Consider the following 14037-nt stretch of genomic DNA (forward strand, 5'->3'; position numbering starts at 1 on the left):
AGCTGGAAATAAAACACGTGAAAAAAATCCATCTTACTGAAAGTCAAATAAGATCTGGAACAATGGGGAGACAGCCTATATTCCTGATGGGAAGGCTAAATATTGCAAAAATGTCAATTTATCTGAAACTTATGGTTTCGGATAAACATTATGGTCAAAATCCCAAAGGCTGACATTCTCACTATATATCCATTTAGAGGGAGAAAGGTGTATTGAACAACATGACCATGAAGTTCAAAGAGATACAAAATATGGATCAAACTATCCAGTAATACACTGAAAGAAAGAAGGATGCATTACTATACACCAGAGGGTTAAAATGGCATAATACAAACACATATAAAAAATCAGATCTCAATAAATAAACCCAATTAGAAAATCTAGGACCAGGTCTCAAAAATATGTAATAATAATAATACATACGATAAAAGATCAATGTGTATCAATATACTATGAATGGTAATTGGAGCAAAAAAGAGAAACCTAGATTTTTACCTTGTAAGAGAGATGTAAGTCACCAACAAACTCACCAGTAAAAAGTAGTTCAACCTTACCAGTAATCAAAAAATATTTACCATTATAATATTTTACTTTGATGAATATGTACAGAATGTAGCATTCATATTTTTCTACCTTTTGGGATAACAACTGCCAATATCTAAAAGGTCAAACTGTCCACTCTAATTTATTAACCCACCAATTCCATTTCCAGAAATTGATCCAAAGAATCCTATGCATCAAGATGTACTGCAGAACTGTTAATATGTAAGCATAAAAACAAAGACGTGAGCACAAATTTAAGACTGTTCTAATTGGTTATAAAAAACACATATACTGCTACACATATGTTTAAAGAAAAAACCCAAGTATAACACAAATCTTCATCCCTTTCTCTTTTGAGACTGAAGTCTCACTCTGTCGCCCAGGCTGGAGTGCAGTGGTGTGATCTCGGCTCACTGCAGCCTCCGCCTCCCGGGTTCAAGCAACTCTCCTGCCTCAGCCTCCCCCTCCCAAGCAGCTGGGATTATAGGCCCCCACCACCAAACCTGGCTAGTTTTTGTATTTTTAATAGAGATTGGGTTTCACCATGTTAGCCAAGCTGGTCTTGAACTCCTGACCTTCAATGATCTGCCCGCCTCAGCCTCCCAAAGTGCTAGGATTACAAGCATGAGCCACTGCTCCCAGCCTATCTCTTTCTTTTTTTAAGAGACAGGGTCTCATTGCATTGCCCAGGCTGGAGCGCAGTGGCATCATCATAGCTCACTGTAGTTGCAAACTCCTGGGCTCAAGCATTCCTCCCAGCTCAGCCTCACGAGTAGCTGGAACTACAGGTATACACCACCACACTCAGCTATTTCTTTTTTATTGCAGAGATGCGGGTCTCACTATGTTGCCCAGGCTGGTCTTAAACTTCTGGCCTCAAGCTATAGATTCAGCCTCCCAAAGCACTGGGATCACAGGCATGAGCCATCACATCCAGCCCAGGGCACATCTTCAATCTGTATGAATTAAATGTATGATGCATTTTCATCATATCCTGACATAAGGGCTGAGAAGATGGCTAAGAAAAAGTGAGTATCAACTATGTAGACTTTTCTGTTATTTAAAATTTTTTTGTCAAGATCAAGTGGAAATCAATTACTTAGAATGAAGATTTGTGTGCCAGATGTGGTGGCTCACACCTATAATCCCAATATTTTGACAGACCAAGCTGGGAGGATTGATTGAGGCCAGGAGCTTGAAACCAGCCTGAGCAACATAGCCATCTCTTGTCGCTACTTAAAAAAAAAAAAAAAAAATCAGCTGGACATAGTGGTGCACGCCTGAGGTCCCAGCTACTCAGGAAACCAAGTCAGGAGGATCCTTAAACCCAAGAGGTCAAGGCTGCAGTGATCTGTGATCGTGCCACTCCAGAGCCTGGGCAACAGATCAAGGGCCTGCCTCAAAAAAAAAATAATAATTTAAAATGTTTAAAATTTTTAAATGAAGATAAGCCCTCAACAAGCTAAAAAGAATAAATAATTTTAAGTAGCATACGCAATTCCACACGCAATTTCACACAATGAACATATCCCCTAGACAGCTGTGAGATGAAATATGGGGCTTTTCTGTTCCCTCCGAGTGTCTCAGTTCTTGCATGCCTCTCATATGAGCATCTCACTGAACTGAATGAGACTCTAGTGTTTAAAGATAAATATTTTCAGCCAGGCACAGTGGCTCACGCCTGTAAACCCAGCACTTTGGGAGGCTGAGGCAGGCAGATGACTTGTGAGGAGTTTGAAAACAGCCTGGACAATATAGTGAAACCTGTCTCTACTAAAAATACAAAAATTAGACATGGTGGCACACACCTGTAATTCCAGCTACTTGGGAGGCTGAGACAGAAGAACTGCTCAAGCCTGGGAGGCGGAGGCTGCAGTGAGCTGAGATCACACCACTGCACCGCAGCCTGGGTGAGGGAGTGAGACTCTGTCTCAAAAATAAATAAAAAAAAAATAAGGGAGAAAAAAAAAAGATGAAACTGGGTACGCTTTGAGAGGTGGGGCTTGCTAGTCTCCAATACAACAGATATGGCAATGTGATACTGTCTTTTGAGGAGTAATGTATAGAATTTTGGGATGATTTTTTGTAACATAATAGTTTTCACTCTAGGTTCTAAATTGAGAACCTAACTCCAGAAGTATGATGAGATTCTACTGTTGGGCGGCATTAAGCAAGCCATTTCAAACCTTGTTTTTACCTGTGGCTATAGTTCTTGGTCCTTACTGCCTCTTAAGCTAATCCAGTCTATTTCTCTTGAATACACTTTCCTTCTACTCTCCATCATTAAACATCCCACTTATTTATTATTTTCTTTTACTTTATTTTATTTTATTTATTTTATTTTTTGAGACAAGGCCTCACTCTATTGCCCAGCCTGGAGTGCAGTGGCAAGCTGATGGCTCACTGCAGCCTCGACCTCCCGGGCTCAAGCAATCTCCCACCTCAGCCTCTGAGTAGCTAGAACTATAGGCACACACCACCTCGCCTGGCTAATTTTTGTTTTGGTTGTTTGTTTGTTTTGTAGAGATGGGGTTTTGCCATGTTGCCCAGGCTAGTCTCAAACTCCTAAGCTCAAGTGAGACACCTGCCTCGGCCTCCCAAAGTACTGGGATTACAGGCACGAGTCATCGCACTCAGAACCCATACCTCCCACTCTATAGAACCTGCCAAAGACAAGTTCTGCTAAGTATTTGTGAGGATGATCTTCCTCATCTCCAGCTGTAAAACACCTTTCATGGAATGGTTTTCTGCTCTTTCATTCTTGTTGTTATCAGTGCCATTTTTCCAAAGACATACTACCATCCACGACATCTTGTATCAATTAGGTTACTAAGTGCACTCTCTTGAGAAAATTTAGAATTCAAAAACTACTTCTTTTGTTTGGCATCAGAGGTTGCTAGAGCAAAAAAAAAAAAAAAAAAAAAAACCAAAAAAAAAAACTAAAAATAAAAACCAAAAAGCAAAAACAGTAACTTTCACTTTTTATTTTTTTAAAAATAAGGAAAAACAAAAAATGCTTCTTTTGGTTTCAGGAAAATGGAACCACACAGGATGAAACCTTCCCTGCTTATAAGGAACTCTTTCCAAAACATAAAAGAGCGCTCTCCCAGGAGGAGCCTAAAAGGCATCCAAGAAGAAAACAGTGAAGAGGAAATCTTGGAAGCGAGCCAAGGCCATCTCCACCAGCCATTCCCACGGGTGCTAGCCAGAAAGCTACCCCAGCAAACTACCTATTCAGATAATTTGCAACTGAGACTTAAGGAAGAGAATATGATTGCATGATATGAGTACACAACCTTCAAACAAATGAGGGAAGAACAACCCTTACATCCAAAAAGAACAGAGTTAAAAGGCCAAACAAGGAAAACAAAAAAAAAAACCTTTAAACAAAAATACTTCAGAGCCTCAGAAAAATAAAAGCAGGATTTAGATTCAAAAATTAAGAATAAGGAGTTACAAAAAGAACAGAAGGTCATGATAAATAAGCAATGAAACAAAGCAGACGTATGAATCAGTAAAATGTAAGACAGAACTGAGGCATTTTCCTGGAGCACATCACATAAAATTATAAAAATTTAAAACATGGAGACAAGTTAGAAGACTAAAAAACAGATCTAGAAATTTTAATATGTATAAGAAACCAGGTAGAGGAGAAGCAGTATCTAAAGAAATAATGACCAAGAAATGTCCTAGAGTTTGGGACAAGAGTCCTCAGACTGAAAGTGCTTACTGAGTACTAAGTAAGATAAATAAAACCCACACTCTCACATTCTTGGAGCACTGGGGGAAAGAAAAAAAAGGAGAAAACCCTAAAAGCTACTAACAGAAAAGAATAAAAATCAAGACTGATGTCAGATCTCTCATCAGTAAGCACGGACACACAAAAATAGTGGAGAAATAACTCCCAGTCACTGAGGAAAAATGGCTTTGACCTAGACTCTTGCCCCAAGCAGTATTATCATCCAAGGATAAGAGGAAAGGGTAAAATAAATCAATATTTTGGGATATATATATAAAAGACACAGTAAGATTCACCAGGCAATTTTTAAAGCAAAATTAAAATAAAAACTGTATTAAAGAACAAAATAATAATCTTAGCTACCTAGAATTCAGAGGATAATTTGAATGTCAGTACTCTGCTTAAAATTTTCCAATGGCTTCTCTTCGTCCACAACACAAAGTCCACACTTCTTAAAAATGACTTCAAGATTTCTGGCTGGCCCCTGCTAATCTCCCATCTAGCACCTTTTCTATATCCATTCTTCTCCAGGCAGTTGCACTGAGTATGCTGCAGTCTCCTGCCTCCAGATGCTTGCTTAAATACTATTTCCTCCAGTCCACTCTTACACTTCCCTAACCTCTCATCCAGGCTGGCATAATACCTAACTGTTTAAATACCAGTTACTCTAAGAGTCTTCCCAAACTATCCTTAGATACCCCTTATGAACCTCCTTAGATGTTCTCATAGCAGCCTACATTTCCCATCAAAGCAGTTCTGAAACAGTACCTGTTTACTTGATAGTCTTTCTCTATTAGACTGTAGGTGCCCTGAAGACAGATACTGTGTCTTGCTCACTGATAATACATCAGCTGTAATCTATGCAGTTTCTCATAAATACGTGACAACTATTCACTTCAGAGAAATGTAGAAAACTTTTAAAGTCACTCTTTCAGATTTCTGCACAGTCCTTCTCTCCCTTCTCTTCTGCTCAGTTCTATCACAACATTTCACAAGAGACTGAGGGAAAAAACAAAAATCAATATTCATAAAGCTGTCTAGAATCCAAGTTGTAGTTCAGAATTCTGTCATAAAGAACTGACAATTTATGTATCAAGACAGTTGTATAAATTTCGTCAGAATTAAGTTACATATTTTTTAAGTTACATTTATACTCACTGGAAGAAAGGACCCTTATTTGTAGACTATTTCACAGGTTCTCGAAACATTTGTAATTAATTCTTTACTCTTTTCCTTTCATACGATGGTATAAAAACAAAATGTTCTTTCTTTTTGAAACCAGTACTAAGGATAGACATATATATAAATGGAAAAGAATCCAGGGTCCAGAAATGAACCTATACATTATGATCAACCAACTTTCAAAAAAGGTGCTAAGACAATTCAGTGGGGAAACAACAGCCTTCAACAAATGATGCTGGAAGAACTGGATATACACATGCAAAAGAATAGGCAAATACCTCCCTCTCTCTCACCGTACATAAAAATTAACCACAGGCCTCAATAGAAGAGCTAAAAGTATATCAACTCTTGAAAAACAACAAAGAAGTAAGTTTTTGTAACCTAGAATTAGACAGTAGCTTCTTACATATGAAACCAAAAGCATATGTGACAAAAGAAAAAATTAAAATTAAGATTAAACTACATCAAAATTAAAAAACATTTGCAATACAAACGTATCATGAAGTAAAAGGACACTGCATACAACAGACTTAGGAAAAAAGATAAATTTTTTAAAAAGAAAGTAAAATGACAGCTTATAGTATAGAAGAAAAGATTTGCAAATTATCCATTGGGTAAAGAACTTGCATATATGTAAAAACACAATTGAATTTTTAAAAAGACAACCCACTTAAAACACAGGCAAAAGATTTAAACAGACATTTCTCCAAAGAAGATATACAAATGGCCAATAAGCACATGAAAAGATGCCCAACATCATTAGTCACTAAAACAAAATGTGCATGACAACCACAATGAGATACCACACTTCACACCGCTAGATGGCTTAATCAAAGACAGAAAATACTGGCAATCTTCTCACATAGCTGGTGAGAATGTAAAACAGTACTGTCGCTTTGGAAAATCATTGTGGCAGTTCCTCAAAACGTCAAACGTAGTTACTATTATGAAAACGTTCATCTACACAAAAAACATGAACGTTCACAGCAGTATTACTTATAACAGCCAAAAAGGAGAAACAATCCAAATTTCCATCAACAAAATGAATGGATAAATAAAATGTGATATATACATAAAATGAAGTATTACTCGGCCATAAAATAGGAATGAGGTATTATATATGCTATAACATGAATGAACCACGGAAACATGCTAAATGAAAGAAGTCAGTCACAAAAAGATCACATATTCTGATTCAATTTATATGAAATGCCCAGAATAAGCAAATCTATGACAGAAAGTAGATTAATGTTTGGCTAAGGCTAGGGGTGGGTGAAAGGGTATAACGAGTGACTGCCAGTGAGTATGACACTTCTTTTGGGGGAGGTGGAAAATGTCCTAAAATTGACTGTGGTGATGGTTGCACAAACTTGTGAATACTGTAAAAATCATTAAACATTTTAAAACGGTGAATTGTATAATAAATTAATTATATCTCATTAAGATGCTAAAGAAAACAAAACAAAACAATACTACTCACCCAAATGTGAACATCCCTTACCCAAACAAGACTGCAGCCTTACCTTTTAAGGGCATCTTTGAGTTCAGGCACAGAACGAATACACTGAACTGTGGCATTCATGTAACAAGTGTTACCAAGGTTTGTCAATCCACATGGTAACTCCATCTAGTTTAAAAAAAAAAAAAAAAAAAAAGGATTAAATCATTAAACCATTTTTGCAAAATGACATGACATATATAAATCACTAAAATTCTCATTTTGAATCAAGTACCATTTACTAGCTTCTACCAATTTATATTCTGCCTTCACTCTAAAGAAACAGTTTTATTTCTCCCCTCCAAAAAATGTTTACTTGGATCATGCTGGCCATCATATTATGTTTTAGTTTCCTTCTTAAAAATAAGAGAATAATCATACCAGTCTTGCCTTTTTGGCAGGTTTATCAGGAGAAGAGAATAGGCAAAACATGCATAGAAACACTTCAAAACAAAAAGCAAAATAAAAGGTTGGGTACAGTGGCTCACGCCTGTAATCCTAGCACTTTGGAAGGCTGAGGTGGAAGGATAGCTTGAGGTCAGAAGTTCAAGGTCATCCTAGGCAACACAGCAAGACCCTGTCTCTACCAAAAAAAAAAAAAAAAAATTTTTTTTTAAATTTGCTGGGCATGGTGGTGCACGCCTACAATTTTCGCTACTCAGGAGGCTGAGGTGGGAGGATCACTTAAGCCCAGGAAGTTGAGGTTACAGTGAGCTACGATCATACCACTGCACAACAGCCAGGGTGACAGAGCAAGACCCCATCTCAAGGGAAAAAAAAAAAAAAAACAAGAAAATGAATGAATGGCACTCAATAAATGCAAGGTGTTAAAAAAAAATTTGACACATGTGTTGGCCAGTTTCTAAACTGATTTTGCATTTATTCAGGATAAAATGTATATATTTTCCACATGAAGGATTTAAAAAATTTAAATATCCCAGCATTTAAACTACTCTTTGACCCTGTTTTCTCAAAAATAATAGTAAACACTTATATAGTACTATCTGCCAGAAACATATTTATTACAGATATTAGCTAAATACATATAAGTTAAGCCTAAATAAATTCACTTGGAAGTCTGAAAACCAGTAGTAAGGTGTACAATACCAAAAACAACCCTAACTGTGCATTACTTAACCACAGAAGGACTCCCTTAATCTAATTAAAAATAATAAAACTCTTATTTACAGATAAAAACATCTATCTTGGTATTAATGATTAAGTCTTCAAGACATTTAGATACTACTTTCTGAAAGACACTGTAATAATGGTCCTTCAAAAAGTAGTATCAAACATATAAAATCTGGCGTGTCTTACAGCAGATGCTAACTGTTCTTCCGTCATGTCTTCTACGAAGACAGTTTTGGCTGAGGGTTCTTCTGGAAGAGCATCTGCTGACCCCATCATTAGTAGAGTCATTCCCTGTTTTTAAAAAAAGTTATTTCATGAAAATCCTTAAAAGTTGGTAATGTTTATGTCAAACAAAAGAAGCCAGGCACAAAAGAACACATATTACATAATTCTATTTGCCAAAAAAAGTAAATCTACAGAAAGTAGATTAGTTGCTGCCTAGGACTGGAGGTGGGAAGAGGGAGTGGCTTTAAATTGGTACAAGTTTCTTTCTGGGGTAATAGAAATGTTCTAAAATTAGATTGTGGTGAAGGCTGCACAACTCTGTAAATACACTACTAAAAAATCACTGTATTGTTTAAAACAAGTAAAAAAGCCCTGGGGTGGCTGTTTGAGGCCAAGGCAAAGGTGTAAAGAAACTTTTTAGTGATGAAACTTCTAAATCGTGATTGTGGTGGTGGTTACGTGACAATACAGAATTGCCCAAAGTCATCAAACTGTACATCAAACACAGATGAATTTTACTCTATATAAATTGTACCTAAATAAAGCTGAAGGAAAAAACAAATACTGCCATAAAAACACCTAATAATGTTTAGAATATTGTAGCAGAGGGAATTTCTCAAATGATTATTAACATTTAGTAGCATCACCTCTCTCCATAACAAACTAACAACTAATAAAATTCAGACCAGGCATAGTGGCTCATGCCTGTAATCCTAGCACTTTGGGAGGCCGAGGCTGGTGGATGGTTTGAGTCCCATTCAAGACTAGCCTGGGCAACATGGCGAAACCCCGTCTCTACAAAAAATACCAGTATTAGCTGGGTATAGGGGTGCGTGCCTGTAATCCCAGCTACTTGGGGGCTAAGGTGGGAGGATCACTAGAGCCTGGGAGGTTGAGGCTGCGGTGAGCTGTGATCTCACCACTTGCATTCCAGCCTGGGTGACAGAGTGAGACCCTGTCTCAAAAAACAGAACAAACAAACACTAATAAAATTCTTTCTGTGTCTGTTGTGTAACTGTAGTGATTGTTTACATTTAAAAACAAATATTTTTAGAGCATTAAATTCTCCACTACTGAAAAATATCAAACCAAATACAGAGTAAATTTGTTCAAAATATCCAATTACATAATTCTACACATTAACCTAAGTAAATACTTTTATTGAATACATATGCAAACACTCCATACAATCAATAGAAGGACAAGGAAGACACTGTCATTGTAAAGCTCATAATCTTAAAATATGAACAACACCTTACTCTCTTACTCAATATCTTAATTGGAAGGCACGAACACATGAGACAAAGAAAAAGGTAGGACCAGAAGTGGAGGTTTAAAACAAAAACAAAAACAAAAACAAAAAAACAGGGAGGGAAAATGATAGCCAGAAGACTAAAAATATCCAGATGATGATTAAAATTAGGAAATTAGTAAGGCCAACAAATTCAGTTAAGAATACCTACAATTATATCTAAAGACCTTTATTCTATCACCTTTTATTTCTACATAGACATCTTATAATATCATTACAAAGCAGTAAAGCAGTACTAAGCCATCACTACAGAATTTTTTTTTTTTTTTTTAGAGACAGGGACTCACTCTGTCACCCAGGCAGGAGTGCAGTGGCACAATTACAGGTCACTGTAGCCTCAAACTTCTGGCCTCAAGTGATCCCCCCATCTCCCAAAGTGCTGGGATTGCAGGTATAAGCCACCCTACCAGGCTAAGAATCTTTTTCCAAAGACAACTGTCTCAGGAGCCAACTATTTAAAGAATATACTAGCAATAACCAGTTGGAAAACACAATAGAAGAAATGCCAACGTATATCTAAGAATAAACATAACAAGAAAAATGTAATACTTTAATAAGAGAATAAAGCTTTACTTAAGGATAGAAAAAAGCACCTAAGTAAATTGAAAGACATGACAAGTTCTGTACTTGAAAAATTACTATAAAGATGCAATTACAGTTATATAAACTTAATGAAATTCCTTTACAAAACCTTGCAAAATGATTCATTCATGTAGCAAATTTATACCCATGATAATAGCTAAGAAATTTCTGAAAAAGAATAGAGACTAAAACAATGCCCTTAAAAATTATTGGGAAAAGGGATTATATCATGAAAAACATTGAGAAAAACTGTATAATTTAGAAAAAACATACTATCAGCTCTCCACTTCATACCATACCACAATCATAATGAATTAAAGGTAAAGATTTAAATGTAAAAAAATTAATATTCATAAAAGAATGCAAGTGAATCCAAAAACTCATGCATTGTTGGAAGATTTTCTAAAAGTGACATAAATATTAAAAAGACTGATGTAACATAACTAGCTACACAAATCTTAAAAATGTATAAAACATTTGAAAACAATAAACTAGGGGAAAAACTACACCATATATACTAAGCACTCAAAAAAGCAAATCTAGAAGAAAAAGCAAATACATACGACAAAAATGGGCAAAAGAGATTAAAAAAAAAAAAGGCTTAAAATTAAAGAACTAGGTAAGCTTCTACCTTAAGCTAGAAAAAGTAAAAATAGGCCTGTAATCCCAGCACTTTGGGAGGCCGAGACGGGTGGATCACGAGGTCAGGAGATGGAGACCATCTGGCTAACATGGTGAAACCCCATCTCTACTAAAAATACAAAAAATTAGCCGGGCATGGTGGCAGGCACCTGTAGTCCCAGCTACTTGGGAGGCTGAGGCAGGAGAATCGCGTAAACCCAGGAGGTGGAGCTTGTGTTGAGCCAAGATCGAGCCACTGCACTCCAGCCTGGGCGACAGAGCGAGACCTTGTCTCAAAAAAAGAAAAGGTAAAAATTAAAACCAAGCCACGTGTGGTGGCGCACACCTGCAGTCCAAGGTAATCGGAAGGCTAAGATGGGAAGACTGCTTAGCAGCTCAAGGCCAGCCTAAGCAACATAGCAAGATCCCATTTCTAAAACAAACAAAAAAAGTCACTATCATTTGCCTGGGTTTCAGCATTTCATTCAACAAAATATGATTATATAAAAATTCAAAATTAAAATTAAAATTTCAAAATTAAAAAACACTAAGACCAAAGTAGAAAGAAAGCAAAGAGAAAAAATTAGCAAAGAGAAAAAATTAACAAAGTAATAAATGAACAGGCTGAAGATTTTTTTTTTTGGTGGGGAAACCATCAATGAAAGTGATAAAACTCTGGCTTGATGATAAAGGAAACAGACAAATCATAATTTGCCCATACTAGAGAGGAAAACGGCACTACACATTCTAGAATTAAAGGATAATAACATTAGAGTACGACAATCAATTCAACAACTTAAATTAAATGAACCAATTTCTTCAAAAATACTGATTATCAAGCTGATATGAAAGAAAACATAACAAAAATAGTTCTACATTTATCAAAGACGCTAAATTCTTAAAGTCTTCCTACAAAGAAAACTCCAAACCCAGACGAAGTCTAGTGAACTAGGCTTCACAAGAGAATTTTAGTGAATCTAGGCTTCACTAGAGAATTTTAGGCAACATTTAAAGAAAAAATACCCCAGTGGAGTGGCAGCAGAAATAAAAAAGAAAAAATACAAACAGAAAAGAAGGGATGCTTCCTAACTCATTGTGTAAGACCAACATTACATTGATAGCAAAACCAGATAAAAAAAGAACACAAGAAAACTATAAACCATTACCTCTTATGAAAAGAGACACTAAAAACCTTAACAAAAGATAAGCAAATAGAATCTAGCAATATATAATGTACAAGTGGGGTTTATCCCAAGAATATAAGTTCTGTTTAATACTCAGAAGTCGGTGTAGTTTACATTAATGGATTAAATGAGAGGAAGAAATGATATAGAAAAGGCACTTAACAAAATGACAAAATTCGACTTCCATTCATGACGAAACCTCTCAGCAAACTAGAAGCAGAGTTCCTGAACCTGATGATGAGCTTCTATAAACTACCTCCAGCCACGATGGAGGCTTTTCTCCTAAGGTCAGGAAAAAGGCAATGATGTCCACTATCAACCACTTCTACTCAGCACTGTTTAAAGTCTTAAGCATTGCAATAAAGAAAAAAAGGGAAACAAAATGCACAAAGATTAAAAAGGAAGAAATAAAATTGTCCTTATTTGAAGACGACATGTATACCTACAATATCCTAAGAAAGTAATACATGAAATAAAGTCAGAGCATACAAAGTCAATTATAAAAATTAACTTTATTTTTATATACTAGCAAGCAATTGGAAAATGACATTTCAAAAATACCACAGCTGGGTGCACTGGCTCACACTTGTAATCCCAGCACTTTGGGAGGCCAAGGCAGGAGGATTACTTGAGGCTAGGAGTTCGAGACCAGCCTGGTCAACACGGCAAAACCCCATCTCTACTAAAAACACAAAAATTAGCCTGGCATAATGGCACATTCCTGTAGTCCCAGCTACTCAGAAGGCTGAGACACGAGAACTGCTTGAACCTGGGAGGCAGAGGCTACAGTGAGCCATGATCACGTCACTGCACTTCAGCCTGGGCAACAGAGTAGGACTCTGTCTCAAAAACAAAAACAAAAACTTAGCCAAGCACAATGGCCCATGCCTGTAGTCCCAGCTACACAGGAGGGTGAGGTGGGAGAACCCCTTGAGCCCAAGAATTCAAGGCCACAGTGAGCTATGAGCCACTGCACTCCAGCCCATGCGACAAAGCAAGACCTCGTCTTAAAAAAAAAAAAAAAAGTACCACTTATGATAACATTAAAAACCACGAAATAAGCCAGATGCAGTGGTTTATGCCTATAATCCCAGCACTTGTGGAGGCTGAGGCGGGCGGATCAGGAGTTTGAGACCAGCCTGGCCAACATGGTGAAACCCCGTCTCTACTAAAAATACAAACATTAGTCAGGCGTGGTGGCGGGTGCCTGTAATCCCAGCTACTCAGAAAGCTAAGGAAGGAGAATCACTTGAACCCAGGAGGCAGAGTCTGCAGTGAGCTGAGATCACGCCACTGCCCTCCAGCCTGGGCATCAGAGCGAGACTGTCTCAAAACAAACAAACAAACAAACAAACAAACAAAAACCATGAAATACTTAACAATATGTGGAACAAAATATGTGTAAGTCCCAACATTGAACATTGTTGTGAGAAATGTTAAGATCTAAATAAAGGAAAGGTTTACCATGTTTGTGAATTAGAAGACTCAATACCGAGATGTCGCAGACTGACATACCCATTCAATGCAATTCCAATAAAAATCACAGCAGGCTCTTATGGAGAAAATGACAAGCTGAATCTAAAAATATGCAAGAGACATACAAAGATCCCAGAATAGCCAACACAACTTTAAAAAAGAAAAACAACTGGAAAACTTAGACAACCTGATTTCAAGGCCTGAAGAATCAAAACAGCAGGGAGTGGGTACTGGTGTAAAGGTACATATAAAAATCAATGGAAGAAAACAGAATCCAGAAATAAACCCATACGTTTATGGTCAACTGATTTTCAACAAAGGCACCGAGGAAGAATGGAAAACAATAGTCTTTTCAACAAATGTTGCTCACTAAACTAAATATTCATGTGAAAAAAATAACCTCAACCACTGCTTAACAGCAAACACAAGAATTTACTCAAAAGAGACAATAGGCCGGGTGCGGTGGCTCACACTTCTAATCCCAGCACTTTGGGAGGCTGAGGTGGGCGGACCACCTGAGGTCAGGAGTTCGAGACCAGCCTGA

At 37.0% G+C, this 14037-nt stretch overlaps 1 protein-coding gene across 1 annotated transcript in view; it reads right to left on the reverse strand.

Annotated features, from left to right (window-relative positions):
- USP14 (ubiquitin specific peptidase 14 (tRNA-guanine transglycosylase)) overlaps positions 1-14037 on the reverse strand; it is a 53464-nt gene that overhangs the window by 24940 nt on the left and 14487 nt on the right. The window contains exons 5-6 of the mRNA XM_011996344.1: positions 8280-8384; positions 6988-7091 (exon numbers count right to left, since the gene is read on the reverse strand). Of these exons, the coding sequence (XP_011851734.1) occupies positions 6988-7091; positions 8280-8384 (209 nt within the window). The remainder of the gene's footprint in view (positions 1-6987; positions 7092-8279; positions 8385-14037) is intronic.

The sequence above is a fragment of the Mandrillus leucophaeus genome, unplaced genomic scaffold (genome assembly GCF_000951045.1).
Source record: "Mandrillus leucophaeus isolate KB7577 unplaced genomic scaffold, Mleu.le_1.0 Scaffold51, whole genome shotgun sequence".
Taxonomy (NCBI): Eukaryota; Metazoa; Chordata; class Mammalia; order Primates; family Cercopithecidae; genus Mandrillus; species Mandrillus leucophaeus.